The 24106-nt window shown below is 41.8% G+C and overlaps 1 protein-coding gene and 1 pseudogene across 2 annotated transcripts in view; one reads left to right on the top strand and one right to left on the bottom strand.

Annotated features, from left to right (window-relative positions):
- LOC126100466 (uncharacterized) overlaps positions 1–24106 on the top strand; it is a 217128-nt gene that overhangs the window by 155215 nt on the left and 37807 nt on the right. The window contains exons 1-7 of one of the 2 annotated variants that reach the window (XM_049911073.1): positions 14138–14202; positions 14294–14543; positions 14634–14850; positions 14928–15100; positions 15273–15367; positions 16420–16596; positions 23595–23820. In XM_049911073.1, the coding sequence (XP_049767030.1) occupies positions 14458–14543; positions 14634–14850; positions 14928–15100; positions 15273–15367; positions 16420–16596; positions 23595–23820 (974 nt within the window). In that variant the 5' untranslated portion in view covers positions 14138–14202; positions 14294–14457. Of the gene's footprint in view, positions 1–14137; positions 14203–14293; positions 14544–14633; positions 14851–14927; positions 15101–15272; positions 15368–16419; positions 16597–23594; positions 23821–24106 lie in introns of those variants that run through there. The other variant, XM_049911074.1, reaches the window with a different exon arrangement.
- LOC126102328 (5S ribosomal RNA) lies at positions 9979–10096 on the bottom strand (annotated as a pseudogene).

Genomic DNA, 24106 nt, shown 5'->3' with positions numbered 1-24106 from the left:
CTTGATGAATTGTGGTATCGTGTTGAAGCTGCATTGGCAGGTGTACCTGTACACGCCATCCAAGCTCTGTTTGACTCAATGCCCAGGCGTATCAAGGCCGTTATTACGGCCAGAGGTGGTTGTTCTGGGTACTGATTTCTCAGGGTCTATGCACCCACATTGGTGAAAAAGTAATCACATGTCAGTTCTAGTATAATATATTGGTCCAATGAATACCCGTTTATCATCTGCATTTCTTCTTGGTGTAGCAATTTTAATGGCCAGTAGTGTATAAGGTGGCGCACGAAAAACCGGCCCCGACTACAGTCTGCTAGCCAATTACGCGCGGTTTGTTGGGCGCTAAGAGCAGAATAGATAAACATGTAATAATTAGGCAGTAAAGAAATAACAAATAAGCTAATGCGAACAACAACTTCGAAATAACAGATGACGGTTGGTGGGCGACAATGAGCAGTCTAGTACTCGTGGACGATTTTTCGTGCGCCACCCTGTACCACTGAAATAAAATTGTAGAAGTTATCGTATTCTCTTTACAAGATGTGACACCAGACACTCGACTATGGAGTGCAGGCTTCATTCGGTTGTAAGACGGCCTGCCTTCTATAACAATGAACATGCTGTTTTACCTTGGATCAAAAAAGGATGGAAAATGGCCACTCGTGTGTGCCGTGCCGACTTCCTTTGCTTGTGCAATAACAAAAAAATTTGCCTCTTTATAAGTATGTCTTCTGCTGTTTATGGAAATAGTGAAGTAAGCTGATATGCCCTTTTGACACACGAAAAGACATACCAATTAATTTTTATGTAATTTACGTAATTAGATAATACATTTTAATTACCGGTCGTGGACGCTGAATAGAATACGAAAAGAACACACGTCCAGAGTTCAAAAAAAGATTTGGAACAGATCTAGAATGGGCGTGCGCAGGGAGCTAACCGAACAATAACTCGATACTCAGCTAAGTAGGAGCAGTCGGCAGTGGAACTGCGACGAGTGGCCACGCGAAGAAGGACGAGTCCGGCCGAGGGAGACCCGAGACAAACGAGAACGGGACCGAGACTGGAACGAGACAGACCGTTTCCCGTTCTCGGGAACTAACAAGAGAACCTCCCCGTCGCACCCCCCTCAGATTTAGTTATAAGTTGGTACAGTGGATAGGCCTTGAAAAACTGAACACAGATCAGTCGAGAAAACAGGAAGAAGTTGTGTGAAACTATGAAAAAAAATAAGCAAAATATACAAACTGAGTAGTCCATGCGCAAGATAGGCAACTTCAAGGATAGTGTACGTTCAGGAGCGCCGTGGTCCGGTGGTTAGCGTGAGCAGCTGCGGAACGAGAGGCCCTTGGTTCAAGTCTTCCCTCGAGTGAAAAGTTTAATTTTTTATTTTCAGTTTATGTGACAAACTCTTATGTTTACATCACTTTTTTGGGAGTGATTGTCACATACACAAGAAAACCTAAATCGGGCAAGGTAGAAGAATCCTTTTACCCATTCGCCAAGTGTACAAGTTAGGTGGGTCGACAACATATTACTGTCATGTGACGCACATGCCGTCACCAGTGTCGTATAGAATATATGAGACGTGTTTTCCTGTGGAGGAATCGGTTGACCTATGACCTTGCGATCAAATGTTTTCGGTTCCCATTGGAGAGGCATGTCCTTTCGTCTACTAATCGCACGGTTTTGCGGTGCGGTCGCAAAACACAGACACTAAACTTATTACAGTGAACACAGACGTCAACGAACGAATGGACAGATCATAACTCCGAAAATAAAAAATTAAACTTTTCACTCGAGGGATGACTAGAACCAAGGACCTCTCGTTCCGCAGCTGCTCACGCTAACCACGGGACCACAGCGCTCCTGAACTCACATTATCCTTGATGTTGCCTATCTTGCGCATGGTCTACTCAGTTTGTATATTTTGCTTATTTTTTCCATAGTTCCACACAACTTCTTCCTGTTATTTCGATTGATCTGTGTTCAGTTTTCCAGGCCTATCCACTGTGCCAACTTATAACTAAATCTGAGGGGGGTGCGATGGGGAGGTTCCCTTGTAAGTAGAAAGCCGCGACCGAAGTGAACTATGAAAGACCGTTCCTTAGAATTCCTTCCTCGCTCCTTCCGTTCATCTTGGTGAACCGTTCCTTTGAGCCCGTTAGTTCGCGAACGAACCATCTCTACTGAACATGTGTACTTGATGGCGAGCTTCAGTTTTTGCAGAATGTTCACGTACGACTGTGCGTTCATTGTGGCAACGTGTTCCAGAAAGTCAATGAACAGAGGGCCCTTGCAGGCAAAGAAAAAGGTCACCATGACTTTGCCGGAGCTGGCGTGCACGGCTTTGGACGTTTCCGGCGGGGATTAAGCCCTATGCTTCTATTGTTATCTCTGAAGTTTGCTCTCCGGCTCAAAATGTTGACACCATGTTTCATCTTTCGTGACAGAACGGGACAGAGTTCCAGGTGACGAGGCGACGAGGCGACGTCGACATTCTGTTCAACATTTGCTGAGGGGTACCCACCGCGCACAGATTTTCTGGAACTTCAGTGCTCTGTCTTGACGGGGTGTGCGATACCGTGACTGAGGCCCAATGTGATACGAATATCTCCAACCGTTAGCCGTCGCTTATTTGTAACAGCAGCTTCCACCGCAGCAAGGACAGAAGGGGTAATGGCGTGATGAACCAGTCCTGTCCCTTTCAGTGACACTCGACCTTCTCAAACTCGTTTATTCTTCGCAAACGCGCACGCGCACGTGACACACTTTGTTCGCCATACACAGCGGACATTTGGGCGTGGATTTCAGTACATGACACTCCTACAGTCAAAAATCCCACTACACTTCGCTGTTCTTCTTTCTCAGCCTCCAGTGTGAACGCAGAGCACACACAGCTCGCTTACCTCACGTCGAGCAGACAAATAGCTCAGCTGTGAACGTTCGCACTGGTGCTTACTGATTTCCAATACTGGACACTTCTATATAACCATCTGTGTTACCAACGACTGCGCCATGCTCGTTATACAGGGTGGTCAGAAACAGTCTGAAAAACTTATAAAGGTGTTGCAGGATAGGTTACGCTGAAAAATAAAAAAATTGTTCAAATGGCTCTAAGCACTATGGGACTTAACATCTGAGGTCATCAGTCCCCTAGACTTAGAACTACTTAAACCTAATTAACCTAAGGACATCAAACACGTCCATGCCCGAGGCAGGATTCGAACCTGCGACCGTAGCTGCATCGCGGTTCCGGACTGTAGCGCCTAGAACCGCTCGGCCACAGCGGCCGGCTGCTGAAAAATAATTGTTACGAAAAAATTTGGATACATTGCGCCGTCTGTGATTTAATTAGCATTGACTTTAGCCAATCATAACGGCCTTGCCGCAGTGGATACACCGGTTTCCGTCAGATCACCGAAGTTAAGCGCTGTTGGGTGTGGCCGGCACTTGGATGAGTGACCGTCCGGGCCGCCATGCGCTGTTGCTATTTTTTCGGGGTGCACTCAGCCTCGTGATGCCAATTGAGGAACTACTCGAATAGTAGCGGCTCCGGTCAAAGAAAACCATCATAACGACCGGGAGAGCGGTGTGCTGACCACACGCCCCTCCTATCTGCATTCGCAGCTCAGGATGACCCGGATGGTCCCGAGGGGACACTTGTGGCCTGAAGACGGAGTGCTTGGCCAATCAGGCCGTTCTGTGATTAAATTCAAGCACTTGCACGCGCCAGAATGCGATAATGCGAAGGCATCTGTGGGTCCATGAGTTACCACTTGTTCATTAGTTACCAGTTATAACGTGCCTTTTTCGGAAGCGAGCTAAAGCTACGTTTGTTCGGTTTGAGGAAACCAAATGAACAACACGTTAGGCGACACTGTGTCTCGCATGGTGCTTGAATTTGCTCTCACAATGACCTGATTGGCTAACTTCAATGATAATTAAATCGGAAACTGCGCAACATATCATTTCTCAGCAGAACCTACCCGGTGACAGCCTTCTCAGATCATTTCTAACCACGCTTCATAGTCTGTCATTTACTTTTGACTGTCCTCTAAGTTTTTATCAGATATGTTCGATTCCTTTTATGCCTGACTGGTTACCACACACCTATGAACTGTTTTCTCTGTTGTGTTATATAAACAGTATATAGAAAAAACATACTAAGAACTGATGTATCATGTACAATGTTCAAGAGAATGTAGCTACAGTATTGTCAACCATTTTCTCGGATTTCTGAACGGAAATTATTTAAAGAGTGTACATCTCTTCAAAACATTTTCCTGTATGGACAAATTCTGGAAATCAATCTATCAATTCAGCTTGAAACTTCCAGCTGATTTGGTGGATATTTTTTTTACATTAAATGCCGGTGTAAAGAATTCTGCAATAGTGCCAAGACAGGCAGTCCATCTACTGAGGCATTTATGTCAGTGACAGTAATCGGAGCTGAGATCTTGGTAGTAATTGAATCGATTCATATTGATTAGCTCAATCACAATTTTCGAGAAACTGAGTTACTACCAGAATAATACTCCTTGGTACTAACACAACGAACTGTGGCAAGAGAACCACGGTCCAATCCTCGTAAAGCGGAGACATCTAAATACGCGTTTTTGTAGAGTCTGTGATTGAAGCCCCATATGCGTATACAAGTGGCAACAACGAATACACCATTCACTTATTTACTTCGTGCCTTCCCACTGTTTCTTACCTCGTACGCTACGAGTGAGTAGAGTTTTGCTGTTTGTCGTGCGCTGTAGTGAAGTAGACCATTGTTTAGCGAAGGAAGAAAGTGATGTCAAACCGAAAAAGAGACTGAGTAGTAGGATGAAACCCGAGATCATTAGTGTAAGAGCGAAAGGGGACTAGTATTCGTATTACCAGGACATGTACTCAGGCATCATTCTTTACTTCCTTGCGACAGGCATTTCGCTCTTGTAAAGCACTCTTAAGGAAGCCTCGAATCTATAGCAAACATCAGAGATCATTGCAAACTGCAGTAAAACCAACATGTTTCTAGTCAAAGAAGTACAGACATAGGTAGGTGTTTTAATTTCGAAACATTTCCGGGAAATCCATACATACGCATATTATAAAAATGGATGTACGTATGTATGTACGTATGTATGTACGTATGTTCCATATCTCCCAAACCTCTTGACTGATTTAAACCAAACTTGTAACACATACCACTTACTGTCTGGTAAGTATGGCTGTAGAGATTAGAACCACCTTCATATCAAAAAGGGGAGAGGGGATTAAAAGCAGTGCAGTCTACAGCGTTCAAATACCCACACATTAGTCATCCATTACTTGAGAATGAGATCACTTAGTGACTTACATCAAAGATGACACACAATTTCAAATCTTTCCGAAACTTTTTCTCGCTGAGAAGTCCCACAAAATGATTAAAGGAAAAATGTCAATCGCTTTCTACATTTTCGCTGTTCATGCAGTAAAACTGCTTCCTTGCTACTCACTGTATTCGCGACAAATGCCACTAAAGGTACCAGCAAAATCACACCATTGTGCATTCAGGAGATATGGCTTCACAAGCACTGAGATGCGTGAAAAACTGTCGCTTCATGCAAAACGTTTAAATTTATTACTTCGTTGCTACTGAACCTATTTGCAACACATTACACTCACCGTATTCATATAAATGATGCTGAATGTACCTAGAAAAATATATCATTGTACGACACATACAGTAGTTCAGGAGATATGACGTCCTAAATGCTGAGACCTGTGAAAAACTGCCGCACCATGCATGATTTTTTAATTTATTACTTCTTTACTACTAATTCTATTCGAAACACATTTCGCAGACTGTAATCACACATAACAATGAATGTACCTGTAAAATTATTTCATTGTACAGTCCAAAGTTCAGCAGATTCGACGTCCTAAACGTTGAGCTTCTTGGAAATGAAACTGCAGCGAGAAATTCTCCAGACATACGGATGCAATATTTGCACAAATACATGTGAAATATGTTAAGTATGTGTGAAATACATTTGGCATGTGTGTATGTAGGCAAAGCCACCGGTAGAAAGCTCATCCTAAATCCCTAGAATGATTTCAGCCAAATTTGGTACATATATTTGTTACGATCTGGAAAGAAATACTGTGGGGGTAAGAGCCACCAGCCTCCTATTAGGGTGAACGTGATAAAGTGGAGAGGGAAGGGGGGAGCAGGAGATGGACAGACATCGAGGGAATGGAGGAGATGGACACAGACAGGGGCGAGGAGAGATGGGGTGAGAGGGAGGGAAAATGAACAGAGAGAGGAGGAGATAGACAGAGAAAGGAAAGAGGATGAGATTGACAGAGACAGGGAAAGGAAGAGATAAGCTCAGAGAGGGGGAGGAGAAGATGGACAGAGAGGGGAGGAGGAAATGGACAGAGAAAAACGGGAACAGATGGAGAGGAGAGGAGAAGAGGGACAGAAAAAGGGAGAGGAGGAAATGGACAGAGTGTGGAAAAAGAGAGGGAGAAGGAGAGACGGAGTTAGAGGGGGGAAGGAGGAGCTGCACAGAGGGGTAAGGAGCAGATGGACAGAGGGCTAAGGAGCAGATGCACAGAGAATGGGAGAACAAGAAGATGAACAGAGAGTGGAGAGTGGAGTGGTTGGAGAAGGTGGACAGAGACAGGGGGTGGACGACATGGACAGAGAGAAGTGAAGGAAGAGCTGGACAAAGAGAGGGGGGAAGGGGGAGATGGCCTAATACAAGACTGTCAATTTATTTATTTACTCGTGTCCAGAACATAACATACACATATAGCCGATAGACAGCAATTTACAAACAATATAAGTACATGATTAATTCCATATGACACCAATTTACAAACAATATAAGTACATGATTATATTCCATATGACATCCAAAATTCCACCGTTTGAACTGCTGTATCATTGGCGATAACCAGATCGTCCATCAGGCATGGGGCTGGGAGATTTCTACTGTTGAGCAGGTGTTGATGATCTTGCTGTACGCCACATTCGCATAGTTCATCTCCTGGAGAGAAACCCCATTTCTTCAAATTGACCTTGCATCAGGATACACCAGTTCTCAGCCTGTTGAGGACGTTTCGTGCTTTATATGGGAGTTGACATCCTTTAGCAAGCTCTTCTTTAGGGTTGTTCCAGTACCTCTCAGATGGTGAGATACGCCAAAGCTGTATTCGACGATTTGCAAGTGACGTTAAGAGTGGTTCTGTTGAACGGAGGAAACTCTTTCTTGATCTTAATCTTGGATGTTGGTATTCACATCTGAACAAGGGGTGTCTTGGATCTGTCTCCTGTTTCCGCATCTCTTGTTCTGCTGCTGTTCTTCTTCTGATACGTGGAGGTGCTATGTCCATAGATGATGTATCTTATTAATAGGAGTTGCCCGCAAGCAGCCAGTGACAATGCATCCTGTTTGGTTAAGGGCAATGTTCACTTGTTTGGGATCGTTGGAGTTCTGTCACACGGGTGCTGCACATTCAGCAGCAGAGAAGCATAAGGACAGTGCAGATGTGCGAAGAACATCTGGTTGTGCGCCCCAATTGTTACCTGTCAGTTTCCGAATGATGTTGTTCCTAGCAGATACTATCATTTTTGTGTCCTTGCAGTGGACTTTGAAGGTGAGGGAACGGTCTAGCTTTACTGCTAGGTATTTTGGGGTATCGCAGTTGGTCAGTTGTTGTCCTCTACAGGTCATGTTTAGGTTCCTTCTAGCCTCTCTGTTCCGTAAATGGAAAGCACATACTTGTCCTTTAGAGGGATTTGGTTTCAGGTAGCTGGTAGCGTGCAGATACCGATCCGTGCGGGTGGTAAACGTTGTGGCCGAGACACCCATTGGGTTTACGGCGGACAAGGACGTCCAGCAACGGCAAGGAACCGCCCTTCTCTACTTCCATCGTGAACTTTAAGTGCTCGTGGATTTTGCTGATGTGTTCTACTGGCCATGGACAAAGTGGTATTTACAAGTAATCACGCTGTAACAGCATGCGTTCTCAGGAATGATATGTTCACAAAGGTACATGTATCACATTCGAACAACCGAAATAAAATGTTCAAACGTACCTACGTTATGTATTTTAATTTAAAAAACCTACCTGTTACCAACTGTTCGTCTAAAATTGTGAGCCATATATTTGTGACTATTACAGCGCCATCTATCATAAAGCGAAAAAAGTGGTCCGCCTAAAACATTCATATTTCTTTACGTGCTACACGAATATGTAATAAAAAATGGGGGTTCCTATTTAAGAAACGCAGTTGATATCCGTTTGATCTATTGCAGCGACATCTAGCGGGCCAACCATAGCGCCATCTGGTTTCCCCCTTCAAGCTAGACGAGTTTCGTTCTTTGTAGTTTTTTCGTTTGATGCTTATTTCATGAGATATTTGGCCCGGTCACTATCAATGGACCACCCTGTGTATGTATGTTACGTTCTGGACACGAGTAAATAAATAAATAAACCAGCTAAGGCCACCCATCACAAAAACGATCTGTTCTGACGACCCTCGTACATCGAGCTGAAACCGCGTCAGACGCCGAAAACCTGCCGAGGGAACTGAGCCACAATTTTCAAGGAAAACGTTACAACAAAAAATAACTTTCGCAAGCAGTTTCATCTAAGCCGCGGATGTAGATGGCTTCTGAAGAAGACAAGAAGAAGATTGCGTTTTTACCGTTTTGTGGCTCGGTAACAGGGAAGATTAGCCGGTTCTTGAGGAAACATAAAACCGACACAGTCTTCATGCACCGAGCAAAGAGCTAGCAACTAACGAAGCCTGTGAAAGACAATGTACGCCTCAGAACACCTGGAGTACACAGAATAACGTGTGGGCGTGGGTAGTTTTATGTCGGCCAGACAACGCCGCATAGAACATGGAAGATGTTTACGCCTACGCTAGTCCGAAAAATCAAATGTAGCGGGGCGTGCACTGGGACGATGCTGCTATTATTACGCGGAACAACAGCTTCTGCGATAGCTTAATAAATGAGGCAATGGACAACAACCTCAATAATGACCGTGTATTGCAGCTGAGTACTGCCGGGAATCCCGTGACTGGGGAGTTGAAGGGGGCCCGGCAGTCGTTTATGGTGCGGGACTGGGAACCACTGATGTTACTGGTGGTGGCAGGACTATATAAGCACGGCAGCGGCGTTCACACGACGGTCAACCAGATGACAATGGCAGAGGAGCTCTCTGCCGAAAGCTCGTGGGCAGTTAACTAATTTTACGCGGCTTGAAAACAAAGAATATTTTATAAACATTGGACGTTCTCTTTACTGTTGAACGAAAACAATTTTCATTTGGAATCTTCCATTGTAATTGGCACTCTTTATTCTGCACTACTAATCAGTTACGACCTTGACTATTGACAACTACACGGAGGATGTCGAAAATCCCTTAAAATAAGTGCATGTCAAAATTAACAGTAAAATGTAAGTTCAAAGGCATGTTCATTTGGGTGGTCCTAATCATACGCGTAAAAGTGGATATCAGCTCTGATGATCAAAAACCGCAAATTTGATTGCTTTTGATGAATATTTTAAAAACTGCTGACCTTTTCCCACGGACAAAATGTCTAAAATTGTTACCAGTGTTCATTCTCGGAGATGTTTTTGGCAGAAAGACATAACAGACATTGTGCCTTATTAATCTTGCCAGGAGTTGCATCTGAAGTTAAATAGTTAAATTGGCAGTATAAGCAAAAAAAAAAAAAAACAAAAAAAAACAGATGCCATGTTATTCAAACTAAACTCCTCCCGAACAGACCATGAAGGCCCAACGGTACCGATCCGATCGGCCGCCGTGTCATCCTCAGCCCACAGGCGTCACTGAATGCGGATAGGGAGGGGCATGTGGTCAGCACACCACTCTCCCGGCCGTATGTCAGTTTCCGAGACCGGAGCCGCTACTTCTCAATCAAGTAGCTCCTCAGTTTTGCCTCACAAGGGCTGAGTGCACCCCGCTTGCCAACAGCGCTCGGCAGACCGGATGGTCATCCATCCAAGTCCTAGCCCAGCCCGACAGCGCTTAGCTTCGGTGATCTGACGGGAAGCGGTGCTACCACTGCGGGAAGGCCGTTGGCACCACGTTACTCAAGAAAGCAGAATACGCTTCCTCAGTTTGTTTCTGCGGAGAAACTAGCAGCTTTCTGGTCAGATAACGTTTCAGCACACGTTTTGGAGACTTTTGGTGGGCAAAGAACCGGATTGATGGTACATACTACAATACACCGCCATCGGCCAGACGGCGATCTGGCTGATACGAATTGGATATGCACTCAGTGTTAATTATAGCCTCGGGGAAGTTAGAAAATCGAAATAATGCTCTTCCTTCAAACACATTTTATGCCACATTCCAACGAGGCTAGTTTCGCTTACACAATTCTCCGACTATCCACGGTGTCTGCGCAACACAGTCGAAAACTGTCATCCTTGTCCACCCCATTTCTAGACTCATCACCAGTTGGAAATGAATGTGGAATGTACAATATACGACTTAGAGCACTACTCGAACTTGGCTCGTGGCCAGATTTAAGTTTGGAAGAAATGAGCAGAACGTTGTCTCAAATTGTAGCTTCATTCCGTGAGGTACGTTCTGGTAGCACAAGTAGCGGCAAGTACGCAGCGTCCAATCCTCCTACAGAACACATATTTATCACATAGTGTATACCAGGTGAAAAAGAGATAATTTTAATCTCAGTGCAACCGTTCTGAGTTGGAGATGAGAAACTCCCCTACAATAATACAGATTCCCATAGGGCAGTGGTCGTCAAATTGCGGTCTGCGGGCCGCATGCGGCCCGAATTCAGTGTTCGTGCGGCCTGCGCTTCTCAATCGTATTTCATTACGGAATATTTCCAGCATCTAGAAACGTCAACTAACGTTAAGGGCTTCTTAAGAACGTATATTTCTTGCTCATTAACAAACAAAAATACTTACAGACACAATGTGCTAAATCTTAATTGACGTTGGTGAAATCGTCCGTGAAGTACGTAAAGTTTGGCGCTTACGTCAGGGGCTAAGTGGTATGTAGCGCGACCACTTTGGCGTTAGTAGAAGTGAGAGGAAGAATATTTTACTGTTCGTATTCCTTTGGTAATAACTCACGAGCGTGTGCACCTAGCACCGATCAGATCCTGTGATATAAATGTCAGACGGAAGTCACATGGATTCCTGAATGTGTGGTATAGAGACGGTCATCTTCATATGTGGTACATGTTTGAAGCAACTAATATAATATCAAATTAAAGTTGTTGTAATACAATGCAATGAGTGAAATAAAAATGACATTGTAACATTTAATAAACATTCGTGGCCGTGTCTCATACTGCAGTTACTGTGATTAATGTAACATACTAATTTATGTAGGTTAGCAATTAACAGTAAGATAAATAGGGTAAGGTGTTCTGAGTGGCCCAGATGGGGAAAGTGGCTGTTGTGGTTTATTGCCCTGAACGGCGCTGCTGCCTGCCTAGCAGATGTCAGACCAGTTCTAATACACATTGCCTTTGTTGTCAGTGAGTTTGACAGAAGAACCTTGTTTTTTAGCAAAAACTTTGTTTGAGTCGTCTGATGTAAAATAAGCGATTTACATTATTCTTGTTACCTCACTTGTATGGAGAGTAATAATTTTTACAATATTAATGTTTAAACAATTTCTTTTGGCCTACAATTGTAGTTCCTTGATATTTACTTCTGTCCGATAATTTCCTCTGTAGACAACCAATGCTGATTCAGGGCCCTATCGGGAAAAGCGACCGAGGTGTTTACCTCAATCCAATTATAGTTACCCCCACTCCCCCAAAGAAAAATTGAAATAAAATAAAAACACATATAATATAACAGATGCAACTCATTTGTAAACCCTTTATATACAGAGCTATCATCTGCCATTCTAAGCAGTTGTGACAATTAAGTGATATTATTCAAAACGGTCTCTTCTGTTATATTTGGCCTAATACAAAAGTCCGATTGAAAGCGATCGGCTGCAGCCACTTGGAGTTCTTTTTGTTCTAGGGTGTGAATATTGTTAGAAAATGTGCCCGGAAAACGAAAACAAATATGAGTGATTTGCGATGGCATTGGTCAAAGCACCCGCTTCGATACAGAACGTTAGTCGCAATGTAAGCCTTCAAAAGAAGAAAATGCTTGTAGTTTCACTATATTATTTTCTTCTCCGTTTAAATGTATTTGGTGTAATGCGCTCTCACGCCCCCCCCCCCCCCCTCCACCCCCACAGCCCTTTCGTATGCGGCTAGAGGTGTCGCCCTACAATGTCAATATTGACTATTAAGCAAAAAAGTTTGACGACCGTTGCCCTAAGAATATTAGTCTTATAGTAATGTAGGTTAGTGTGTGTAAACTACAGAAAGTATAGGGAGAAACATGTGGTCTGCTGAAGCTTTGGGTCAGTAAATGATCTCTCAAGTCCGACACCCAGCATTAACCTGTCACATAGCCCCACATTCAACACAGCGTACATCCCGCCAAAGAGCTGAAATACCCCAGTTTCCACTCCAATCTCCAACGTTTCATAGGCCCAACGTTCTATAGACACTATTCTGAAAAGGGCTCTTAGATTCGATGTAGTGTCTTCAACTCGTGGAAAGTACAGAGAGAAAACATTATGAGGCAACAATTAAATACTCTCTACAGATATACAAAGACCTCAAATGCAAAGTAATGAACAGTCATTTATGGCTCTGCTTTATGTGAACATTTGTGGCTGGTTCTTGTTATTATAATGTTCTAAACCTTTTTGTTGGCGCAATAACACATCTCTAGACCAGTCTCCGAAACCAAAATCTCCATACAGGGTGTAAAAGGTAACCGTTTACTGTATACCTACCGCAGTGGCTCAGTAGAAGTAGATACGAACAATTTGATAGGACCCTTAGGCTCTAACAGACTTGGGGAAGAAAAGCTCAAATTGGCCTACAAAAGTCGCCTTAGCCACAGCCCGTTGCAAACTTTTGTTTATACCCTGTACATCTGAACACTATGTGCTCTATAGCATACTTGGAATTACAATCACATCATTTTGATGCGGCGTAGCGAAAAACTTGTGACAAATATCGTGACGCAATATGAGGATCTGTTACGGATATGGAATGTTCCTCGGAACAGACATGCAGTGAAAACTTAAATTATTTCTTCCAAACACGTACATCACAATCGTGAAAGAAACACGTACACTTGCTGCAGTTCCTTCGTGCATATTATACACAGAATTTACTCTTAGGAATTGTTTCCAGCAATCAGTTGTTCAGGAAGACACAGATTCTTATTGCCCCGAAGAAAGCCACTTTTGAAACTGTAATCTATTTGATCAAATGCGATGTCCATTATTCCCATTGTCTTGCCAACTTAATTACAGGCAATTGTTAACAGAGAAATAGGTTGCTGTACAATACCTCTGTTAATGTGACTTGCAGCACACCCCTTACAAGTTCTCGTTGAACGTGGGTCCGACGCTACATAACGAATGAATCAATGACATCATGACTAAACAAAATACTTCAATTGATCATACGTGCTTCGCCTTCTCATGAACGACATATCCTTCATGTCTACTGTAAAAACTCCTTTAATTTACACGCAGAAAGAAAAGATAATGCGTTCATGTGCTGCAATTTAAAATGGCTAATAATTATAAAATGAACGTTCATAATAATCATTATCACACTAGGTCACCTCTAACAATTGTAAAAGCAATTGTTCTGGCTTCATGTGTCCACGATTATTTTTAAAAAAAATGCCAAGTGCCTAAATAGATGTTTCAAAGACGAAAGAAAATTTAAGAATTACGGATTGTTTCAGAATACATTTACAGTTATACTGTTCTTAAACTCTACTGCAAAAATTGTTTACTGTATGCAGACTGTGTAGTGACATATAATGCAGATTGCACTTCCGCCGGCAAGAATATGTCTGTTTCCTCGTAACTGTTGTTTGAGCACGCCGGAACCTACTGTGAACAGCCTACGCGATTCCATGATGCGTTAGCTCCTACACGCTTCTGTGCACTGTCGCATGTTTCCCTCCGCAAGATAGCCAAGCCTGACCCCGCCTACCTACGTCAGAAATGGACGTCATTTTTCGCAAAGCATGAAGTCGCAATATTTCGAGCAGTTGGCCATCTAGCGGGTCCACGGGAAGTGTGCCACATATACCAATCCTTGAAACTAAAGTACTTTGATCTTCCTATAGCAATTAAGGCACTCACTCACTGTATTTTACGTCGGCAGGTTTGCCACACTAACCGGATGTTTTGCCAGCAGGTGACCAAATAATCATATGACTGACTCGTGAAGGCAGCACACGTGACGTTTATTTACAGTCTGGTGCGCACGTAAATATAGCACTGGTTTGCACTGCGCTGAAATAAGGTTCCATGAAGATGTGCTACACAAGAGCGATGAAATGAGTGTAATTGTATTTTGAAATGGCTTTACTAAACAAAATTTTCTCATCTAGGAAGAAAAATCAGAAACAAGGTTATGTTTCGTTTGGCAAAAATGAATCAGTAAGGTAGGTCGCATATTGAAACATATTGTTAAAATTTATCATAATTTTGATTTTTACTCCGCGTTGTAAAAAGTTTAATTTCCTTTTTAACAGCTGGAAACCATTTAGCTTTAGTAAGGATCAAGTCCGTGTCATCCTCTTCAGAGAGTGTGACTGGAGAGGACGTAAGTTGTTGTTCGATTCTGAAACAGTTCAGAAAATTGCCATTGAAACACAACAGGTTAAAACGAAGTTTGGATCAAAGCAAAAATCTGATAAAAAGAAAAAGAATGAAGCATTTGTGGAAATTACAAATGGATTTGGCTATCAGGTATGAACAAGATTTCATTTTTGTAAAGGTATCTAATATTTTTTTCCGTTTTTTATAACTGGATGATTTCATTTCAGTATTTGCGTCCAAATCAAGATGTAACTGTAATGGGTGAAATGATATTTGGATCAGTTGCGATGTCGTTCAAGGGTACAGCATTTAAAGTTCACGCGTTAAAGTCCCCTGATAGGCTTATGTGCACTAAAGTGTTTCAATCACCAGGAGCAGGCCACCGTACGAAGAAGATCAGGTAGTTACGTTAAAATATTGTTCTTATATTTAGATTTACATCTTAGTGCGTGTGTTACACGAAGTGATAAGTTTTTCTTCAGTGTTTCTTACTTGTATTCTGTATCACACGTATTGTACACATAATTTACCGAAAATTATACAATATGGCTTATTCGTATGATTTGTTACAGTGACCACAGCCTGGAAGACTCGTACAGTAGCTCGATTAGTTCAGTGAGTGATGGTACTCTGGGCCTGCTGTCTAGCAGCTCTGATTTAATTGCTGGTAAGCTACAGTTACTGTCATGTATGTTCAAAATCAATGAACCACTATAAAATCAAAACGGAAAAAACTTCTATCTATGTACTCCTTGTTTTCAGTTGTAATATAGAATTAAAAGAGTCTGAAACACTTTTGCCACATGTATTTGATAACATTTTAACAGGTTTATAAATGATTAAACATGCTGAACATATATTGCTCTTCACTATTTGTTGCTGATTGAAGTCACCAGACAGTGATGAATTGTGCAGTGTTGCCAAAAATGTAAAAGAAATGTTCCATGGCATGTAGGAGGAAAAATTGTTGTGGTTTTCCAGTGTGACCTAGGAAAAAAAATGTTTACTCTTAAGAACAATGACTGAACAGTGCTTAGAGCTTTTTGTCTTAGGTTATAAATCCTACAGTCTCCTATAACATTTTTTCCTGTTTTGTCATTTATTAATATTTATGTTTATTAATTAATTGTTATGTAGTTTTATTGTTGGAGCATTCTTTTCCATCATCTTATTGCTTATTCCATGAGCTATTGCTTTTAAAGTTTTTGTGTTGTGATATATTTTGAATCTTTGTTTTTTTTTTTTTTTGTGCTAACACTGCTGCTTTCTAAAGTTAGTTAAATAAGCTCTTCACTCTACAATTTTATTTCTTTTACTGGAGCATATGAAAGCTCTCCAAAATTGATTGATAATTGTTAATGGTACAGATATTTGTTATTGTAGTATAACTTGTCAGAAATCTATGTAAAGTCAGCAGAAACTAGGTAGATAGTTACTAATGTTGTAGTTTTACGACAGTAAAAGGATGAACACAGGAAATGTGCTTGAAATAGAGAGAATACCCATATAAAAAATGAAAAAGTATAAATCGTTGTTACCAACCAAAGTAACACTGTTGTTGTGGCCCTGGTGTGACACTCGGGAAACTACATATTCCATAGACAACGACATCTACGTTGATGGGATATTAAACTGTAACACTGTTTGTTAAAGTGTTGCGAACTAAAATCTGCCGTTACTACGTTTTTGTGGCATTGTAGTTTTCATTTTCATTCTTAGGGAAGCCTGGAAGTGGACCACTGGATGTGCCATCTGCAGATCTGCACACAAAAGCACAGTACAGCAGCCTTGAAGCTGATAGCGGTTTCTGTGGAGATGCGTCTCTTCAGTCGCCAAGCAGTATTAGTTCAGTTGGATATTGGCCAAGCTATACAGGAAGCATTGCTTCCCGTAACAGTAAGTAAAGTAGAATTCTTATGAAATTTGTTCATTATACTCAAAGAAAAAAAAGTGTTCATAAGTAAAACTGATTGAAGTGGCACACGCACTGTATTAGCATTTAAGAGAAGCAAAGTTCAAGCCCTTGCACAACTGTTCAGATTTAGGTTTTTCTGCACTCTTTTTAAAAAATGATTAAGGCATCTAGTGGAGGGCAGAGCTGATTTCTACATTTACATATGCACTTAGTTGTGAAATTCATAGCAGTGATTACTTAGCACTGTAGCACATATCTTGGTTTCCTCTCATTCATTAAGGTATGGAACATGGGAAGAATAACTGCTTAAATGGCCCTATGTATCATGTGATTATTCTAATGTTGTCTTTGCAGCCCCTGTGGGAGTGATATATAGGGTGAGGGAGAATATCTCTAGAGTCTTCACTCAGTACTGCTTCTTGAAACTTATAAGTAGTCTTTCCTGGTATAATTGGGATCTTTGAGAATCTACAGATTCAGATTTCTCAGCATTTTCATGGCACTCACCCGTGAGTTGTTTAAGCTGTGGTCATATGTGCTGCCGTTCCTTGTATACATTCAGTATGCCCTGTTAGTCCTACCTGGTAGAGCTCCCACACACTTGAGCAGTATTCTAGGATGGAAAAATAATTGATTTGTAAGCAGTCGCCTTTGCAGACTGCATTTTTATAGACTTTAGCTACAACTGTGTCTGTGTGATTGTTCAATTTCATATATTTTTAAAATGTTGCACCTAGTTATTTGTAAAAGTTGCCCGATTCCAGTTGTCACTCATTTACGTTGTAATCATAGGATACTATTTTTCTGCGTTTTGTGAATTGCACAATTTTGCATTTCTGTATCTGTGAAGTTAGTTGCCAGTGTTTGCACCACTTTGAAATATCATCAAGTTCTTATCAGATTTTATGCATCTTTTTTCTGATGATACGGCATTATAGATAACTGCATCATCAGCAAAAAAAAGTGAGGCTGCTATATTTTCTTCCAGGTCATTAATATATAGCATAAACAGCAATGCTCTCCACACATTTCGCTGGGGTGCACCTGAAGTTTCTTCTACTTTTGTTGATGGTTCACTAAACAAGATAACATGCTATGTTTTCCCTACAAAGAAATCCTCAGTCAAACCACAAATTTGATACCTCATGGGATAGTACTTTCAATATTAAGCATAGGTTTTGATACTGAGTCAAATGCATTTCAGAAGTCAAGAAATATTGTAAGCCACCTAACTACTTTGATCTGTGGCTTTCAGGATGTTGTACAAGAAAATCTTAAATTGGGTTCTGCAAAATTGGTGTGTTTCAAATCCTTCCTGATTGCTGTGGGGGAGATCATTCTCTAACAAGCAGGTGAAGATGAGATATTAAACCCTAATTTTCCCTGTTTCTTTTCTTTATAAGTGAAGATCACAGTTGACGTAGAGCAGTGATTTTCTATCCACACATAACTTAAGAATGCTTGATATTAATACCACCTGATGAATATGTCATAATAGCTATGTTGCGAAACTGGCTTTTTGAAACATCATAAAGTAAGTTCTAAAAAAGGTGTGTGTGTGTCACCAGTGTTTTTCATTTTTAGTTGAAACTTTTGAAAAATTTTTAGTTGAAACCTTTGAAAAATTTAATCTACAAGAGAGTGTACAGCTTTATATATAGTGCTAAAGAAAGTGTTATCTAAGTGAAAATCACTGCACTGTCTGTTATTCATACAGCCAAAGCTGCAGTTTATTTTGAATAAATCATAATACCTACTGGGAAGTAAGAGTGGAGGAATCAGCACTGCATATCATTACTTCTGGGTTTTGCTTATTTATTCTAATACCATACTAATTACAGAAAATTCCTTACATTGTGCTGAGGACCTTCTTTAGATCTTCTTTTGTATTTCTGTCCATTAATTTTAATCCCCACTTCAGAAATTTCATGAACTTGGATGTAAGCATTAAATATAAGAGGAGAAATAGCACCCTTGTCCCAAGCTGCTTCTAATTTTTGCTTCTTGTTCCTGGCGAAAATTTGCAATCGCAACCACTTCGTTCTCATAGAAGCTGTGCATCAGCTACATGTCTTTGTATTTGAGACCTGCTTTCTTCAGCACTCTGAACATCCCTTGCCAGATAACATTATCAGATGCCTTTTCCATGTCTACGAAGGCAATATAAGTTGGTTTATTTTTCTGTATTTGCTTTTTGATAAGAAGCCTCAGTGTCAATCAGTCCTCTTGTTCCTAATCCTATCCTGAATTTACTCTGCATATCTTGCTCCTTTTCTTCAATTCCCCTCCTAATTAACTTTGTGAGAATTTTTGTTGAATGCAGTATTGGTCCTTAGGTTCAGAGCTGTTCAAATTTTGTTGATAGCTCCTTCTTTGGTACTGGTACTGTGACTTATTTCTGGAAGTCAGTTGTTATCACTCCTGTGCTAATAGATGGATCTAATCTGTTTCAGCAGCATCATTTTTTGTCACCAACATTATCGGTCAGTTCTGCAGGAATGTCATTGATACCCATTGCTTTGTTGCCCCTTAGATCTTCAAAAGATTTTTCAAATTCTTCTTACAGAATATCATCTCCTTTGATGTCTTCATCTGCTTCCTCTTGTTTTCCTGTTACATCCTCCAACAAAGGTGTTTCATCATATAGTTGCTCAGTGTATTCTTCACCAAACAGAATTCTCCCTACTCTTTGCCTTCTACTGTATCAAAGTTCATTGTTTTGTATTTGTAAAAAAAATTAATTGCTGGTCTATAGGCTATATCAGTTCTTCTGTGTCACATATTTTCATCCACTTCTCTGCACATTTCCTCAAGAAAACATTCTTATGCATTCAGCTTTTCTTTGTTCACCAGTTGTGTTTTTGCATAGTCTTCTGTCTTCAGTTAGCCAAATGACACCTGTTTCAATCCATTTCCTTTTCTTTTTGAGGTGAGTTTCCCAAACTATACTTTCTGTGAATTTATATATACCAGTTTTAATTTCATTACTCTGTCACGTTGGGAATTTCTTAGTTAGGCTGTTTGTTTCCTGTGCATAATGCCTTGCCAGTCCCTCAGGTTTCAGTTTTTGTATTTCCCATTTCTGGTTTACTGTATTTTTCTTCAGACATCTGAATTTGAATGGAGTTTCCATCAGGATCAGGTTTTAATCACTGTCTACTTACACAGATGAATAACTCGTGCAGTCTTTTATTTGGTTTCTGATATGTGATTTCACTAAAATGTAATCGACCTGTTGCCTCCTTAACTCTCCTGGGTATCTTCTTCACCTGTGGTGTTTGAAAAGTGTATTTGTGTATTTGTAACAACTAACTGATACCTGGAGGAGAATTCAAGTGTGTGTGTATATATATATATATGATATGGTTATAATAGAAGGAAACATTCCACGAAGGAAAAATATATCTAAAAACAAAGATGATGTGACTTACCAAATGAAAGTGCTGGCAGGTCGACAGACACACAAACGAACACAAACATACACACAAAATTCAAGCTTTCGCAACAAACTGTTGCCTCATCAGGAAAGAGGGAAGGAGAGGGAAAGACGAAAGGATGTGGGTTTTAAGGGAGAGGGTAAGGAGTCATTCCAGTCCCGGGAGCGGAAAGACTTACCTTAGGGGGAAAAAGGGACGGGTATACACTCACATACACACACATATCCATATATATGTGTGGATGGAACCACAACACCCCAATTCAGTAGTTAACCTTTCCTCCAAACCTCTCTCCCAATCCGAAACCTCTGTCCTATCCAAAGGCCTCACCTTCAGCCCCACTCCCAGATGCAACCAAACAGCCCTCGTCAAAGATTTACTGTCCTACACCCGTACTCTCTGCTGGAAATATCACTTTGCCACGAAGAAAAATGATCCTAATCCTACTCCTAACGATCCAACTCCCCAAGACACTATCCAAATTGAACCATGCCTGGAACAGTTCCGTCCTCCGTCACAGCGGGACCCACCTCCTCTTCCTCAAAATCACCCTCTCCTAACCTTCCAGGAATTTCTGACTTCCAGCCTTGCCTCTCAATCCTTCTTAAAAAACCTTAATCCTACTCCCAACATCACCACTGCTGAAGCCCAGGCTATCCGTGATCTGAAGGCTGACCGGTCCATCGTCATTCTTCCGGCGGACAAGGGTTCCACGACCGTGGTACTTGATCGTCGGGAGTATGTGGCTGAGGGACTGCGTCAGCTTTCAGACAACACCACTTACAAAGTTTGCCAAGGTAATCCCATTCCTGATGTCCAGGCGGAGCTTCAAGGAATCCTCAGAACCTTAGGCCCCCTACAAAACCTTTCACCTGACTCCATCAACCTCCTGACCCCACCAACACCCCGCACCCCTACCTTCTACCTTCTTCCCAAAATTCACAAACCCAATCATCCCGGGCGTCCCATTGTTGCTGGTTACCAAGCCCCCACAGAACGCATCTCTGCCTACGTAGATCAACACCTTCTACCCATTACATGCAGTCTCCCATCCTTCATCAAAGACACCAACCACTTTCTCGAACGCCTGGAATCCCTACCCAGTCTGTTACCCCCGGAAACCATCCTTGTAACCATTGATGCCACTTCCTTATACACAAATATTCCGCATGTCCAGGGCCTCGCTGCGATGGAGCACTTCCTTTCACGCCGATCACCTGCCGCCCTACCTAAAACCTCTTTCCTCATTACCTTAGCCAGCTTCATCCTGACCCACAACTTCTTCACTTTTGAAGGCCAGACATACCAACAATTAAAGGGAACAGCCATGGGTACCAGGATGGCCCCCTCGTACGCCAACCTATTCATGGGTCGCTTAGAGGAAGCCTTCTTGGTTACCCAGGCCTGCCAACCCAAAGTTTGGTACAGATTTATTGATGACATTTTCATGATCTGGACTCACAGTGAAGAAGAACTCCAGAATTTCCTCTCCAACCTCAACTCCTTTGGTTCCATCAGATTCACCTGGTCCTACTCTAAATCCCATGCCACTTTCCTTGACGTTGACCTCCACCTGTCCAATGGCCAGCTTCACACGTCTGTCCACATCAAACCCACCAACAAGCAACAGTACCTCCATTATGACAGCTGCCACCCATTCCACATCAAACGGTCCCTTCCCTACAGCCTAGGTGTTCGTGGCAAACGAATCTGCTCCAGTCCGGAATCCTTGAACCAATACACCAACAACCTGAAAACAGCTTTTGCATCCCGTAACTACCCTCCCAACCTGGTACAGAAGCAAATAACCAGAGCCACTTCCTCATCTCCTCAAACCCGGAACCTTCCACAGAAGAACCTCAAAAGTGCCCCACTTGTGACAGGATACTTTCCGGGACTGGATCAGATTCTGAATGTGGATCTCCAGCAGGGATACGACTTCCTCAAATCCTGCCCTGAAATGAGATCCATCCTTCATGAAATCCTCCCCACTCCACCAAGAGTGTCTTTCCGCCGTCCACCTAACCTTCGTAACCTCTTAGTTCATCCCTATGAAATCCCCAAACCACCTTCCCTACCCTCTGGCTCCTACCCTTGTAACCGGCCCCGGTGTAAAACCTGTCCCATGCACCCTCCCACCACCACCTACTCCAGTCCTGTAACCCGGAAGGTGTACACAATCAAAGGCAGAGCCACGTGTGAAAGCACCCACGTGATTTACCAACTGACCTGCCTACACTGTGAAGCGTTCTATGTGAGAATGACCAGCAACAAACTGTCCATTCGCATGAATGGACACAGGCAGACAGTGTTTGTTGGTAATGAGGATCACCCTGTGGCTAAACATGCCTTGGTGCACTGCCAGCACATCTTGGCGCAGTGTTACACCATCCGGGTTATCTGGATACTTCCCACCAACACCAACCTATCCGAACTCCGGAGATGGGAACTTGCTCTTCAATATATCCTCTCTTCCCGTTATCCACCAGGCCTCAATCTCCGCTAATTTCAAGTTGCCGCCACTCATACCTCACCTGTCATTCAACAACATCTTTGCCTCTGCACTTCTGCCTCGACTGACATCTCTGCCGAAACTCTTTGTCTTTAATATGTCTGCTTGTGTCTGTATATGTGTGGATGGATATGTGTGTGCGCGCGCGAGTGTACACCCGTCCCTTTTCCCCCCTAAGGTAAGTCTTTCCGCTCCCGGGACTGGAATGACTCCTTACCCTCTCCCTTAAAACCCACATCCTTTCGTCTTTCCCTCTCCTTCCCTCTTTCCTGATGAGGCAACAGTTTGTTGCGAAAGCTTGAATTTTGTGTGTATGTTTGTGTTCGTTTGTGTGTCTGTCGACCTGCCAGCACTTTCATTTGGTAAGTCACATCATCTTTGTTTGCATACTATTAATGAGGCTTATTGAAAGTTAAACAATAGTTAACTGGCCATATAACTGTGTAATATTGGGGGTGTTGTGAACAGTAAAAGTAAAGAATTATGAAATGCAATTGTGCACCTGTCGGCTACATCATTTATATTAGTCAGTATTAACTTCCATCCCCCCATTTTTCAGCCAGTATCACAACTTAGTACGTCTACACTGAGGATTATCAACAAATAAATAAAGCAGGCTAACGTCATAGATGCTGAACTCTGGCTAAATTTTTGTGTTTTAATTAAGAGTCCTAATTTTAAAGTTTAAATGACCTCCCTTTAGTATTATTCAGTTATTAACTTCTAAGAATTTGAACGTATTAGCTTTGTGTCTAAATCCGTAAATTTATAATTGTAAACTGTTTGTATTTCTCTCTATTTGTTGTGCTGAAATATGTCTTTTTCGTTGTGCTTTGGGACAGCTAAAAAAGAGATTAAAACTATTTTTATATCTTACATCAGTATTTTATTTTGTGTAACTGCAGAGACTATGTTGGTGCTTGGAATTTGAGTGTAAGTTGTTTGTAGTGAGATTTCAGTAGATGAACACAGTCTTCATTTTCCTTCCTATTAAATTGTATGTCTTAATGTGTTTTTGTTTGTTTTGAAGGTTCTGGTTCTGTTGATGGTGTGTCTGGAGGGAGTTTGGCAAGTTTGCGAAGACGTTGGCTTCGTAGTGTTAGTACGTCACTTGAAGTGGCCTGCAGTGCTAGCTCTGGACTGTTCAGTTCGAGAAATTCCTCTAGCAGTGAGACCTCATCCTCTGTTGGGACCAACCAGCGACGGACTAAACTGGGGTTGGCAGTGGCCATTGCACTTTCATCAGGACAAGAAAAGTATGTTACTTATTTAGCAGAGTAGTCATAAAGTATTTTTTATGGTTCTGGTGCCTGTATTTAAAGTTATTTGTGGCAAATATGAGAGGTCCTTCATGTCCTGAAGTATCAATTTAAGTTAATACTTTGAGACTTGAGCTGTAGTATACAAATCCTTATTGAGAAACCAGTTGAGTTGTGTCATATTTGAAGCATTTGCAAATCTTACAAAGATTTTAATATAGTGATGTGCATTACATTGCTCTTGAATTGAAGTGTATTACCATAAGTGACCTTTGCTACCATT

The sequence above is a fragment of the Schistocerca cancellata genome, chromosome 9, assembly GCF_023864275.1.
Source record: "Schistocerca cancellata isolate TAMUIC-IGC-003103 chromosome 9, iqSchCanc2.1, whole genome shotgun sequence".
Taxonomy (NCBI): domain Eukaryota; kingdom Metazoa; phylum Arthropoda; class Insecta; order Orthoptera; family Acrididae; genus Schistocerca; species Schistocerca cancellata.
Note: the sequence above shows the minus strand (reverse complement) of the source record. Positions and strands in the feature narration are given on the sequence as shown.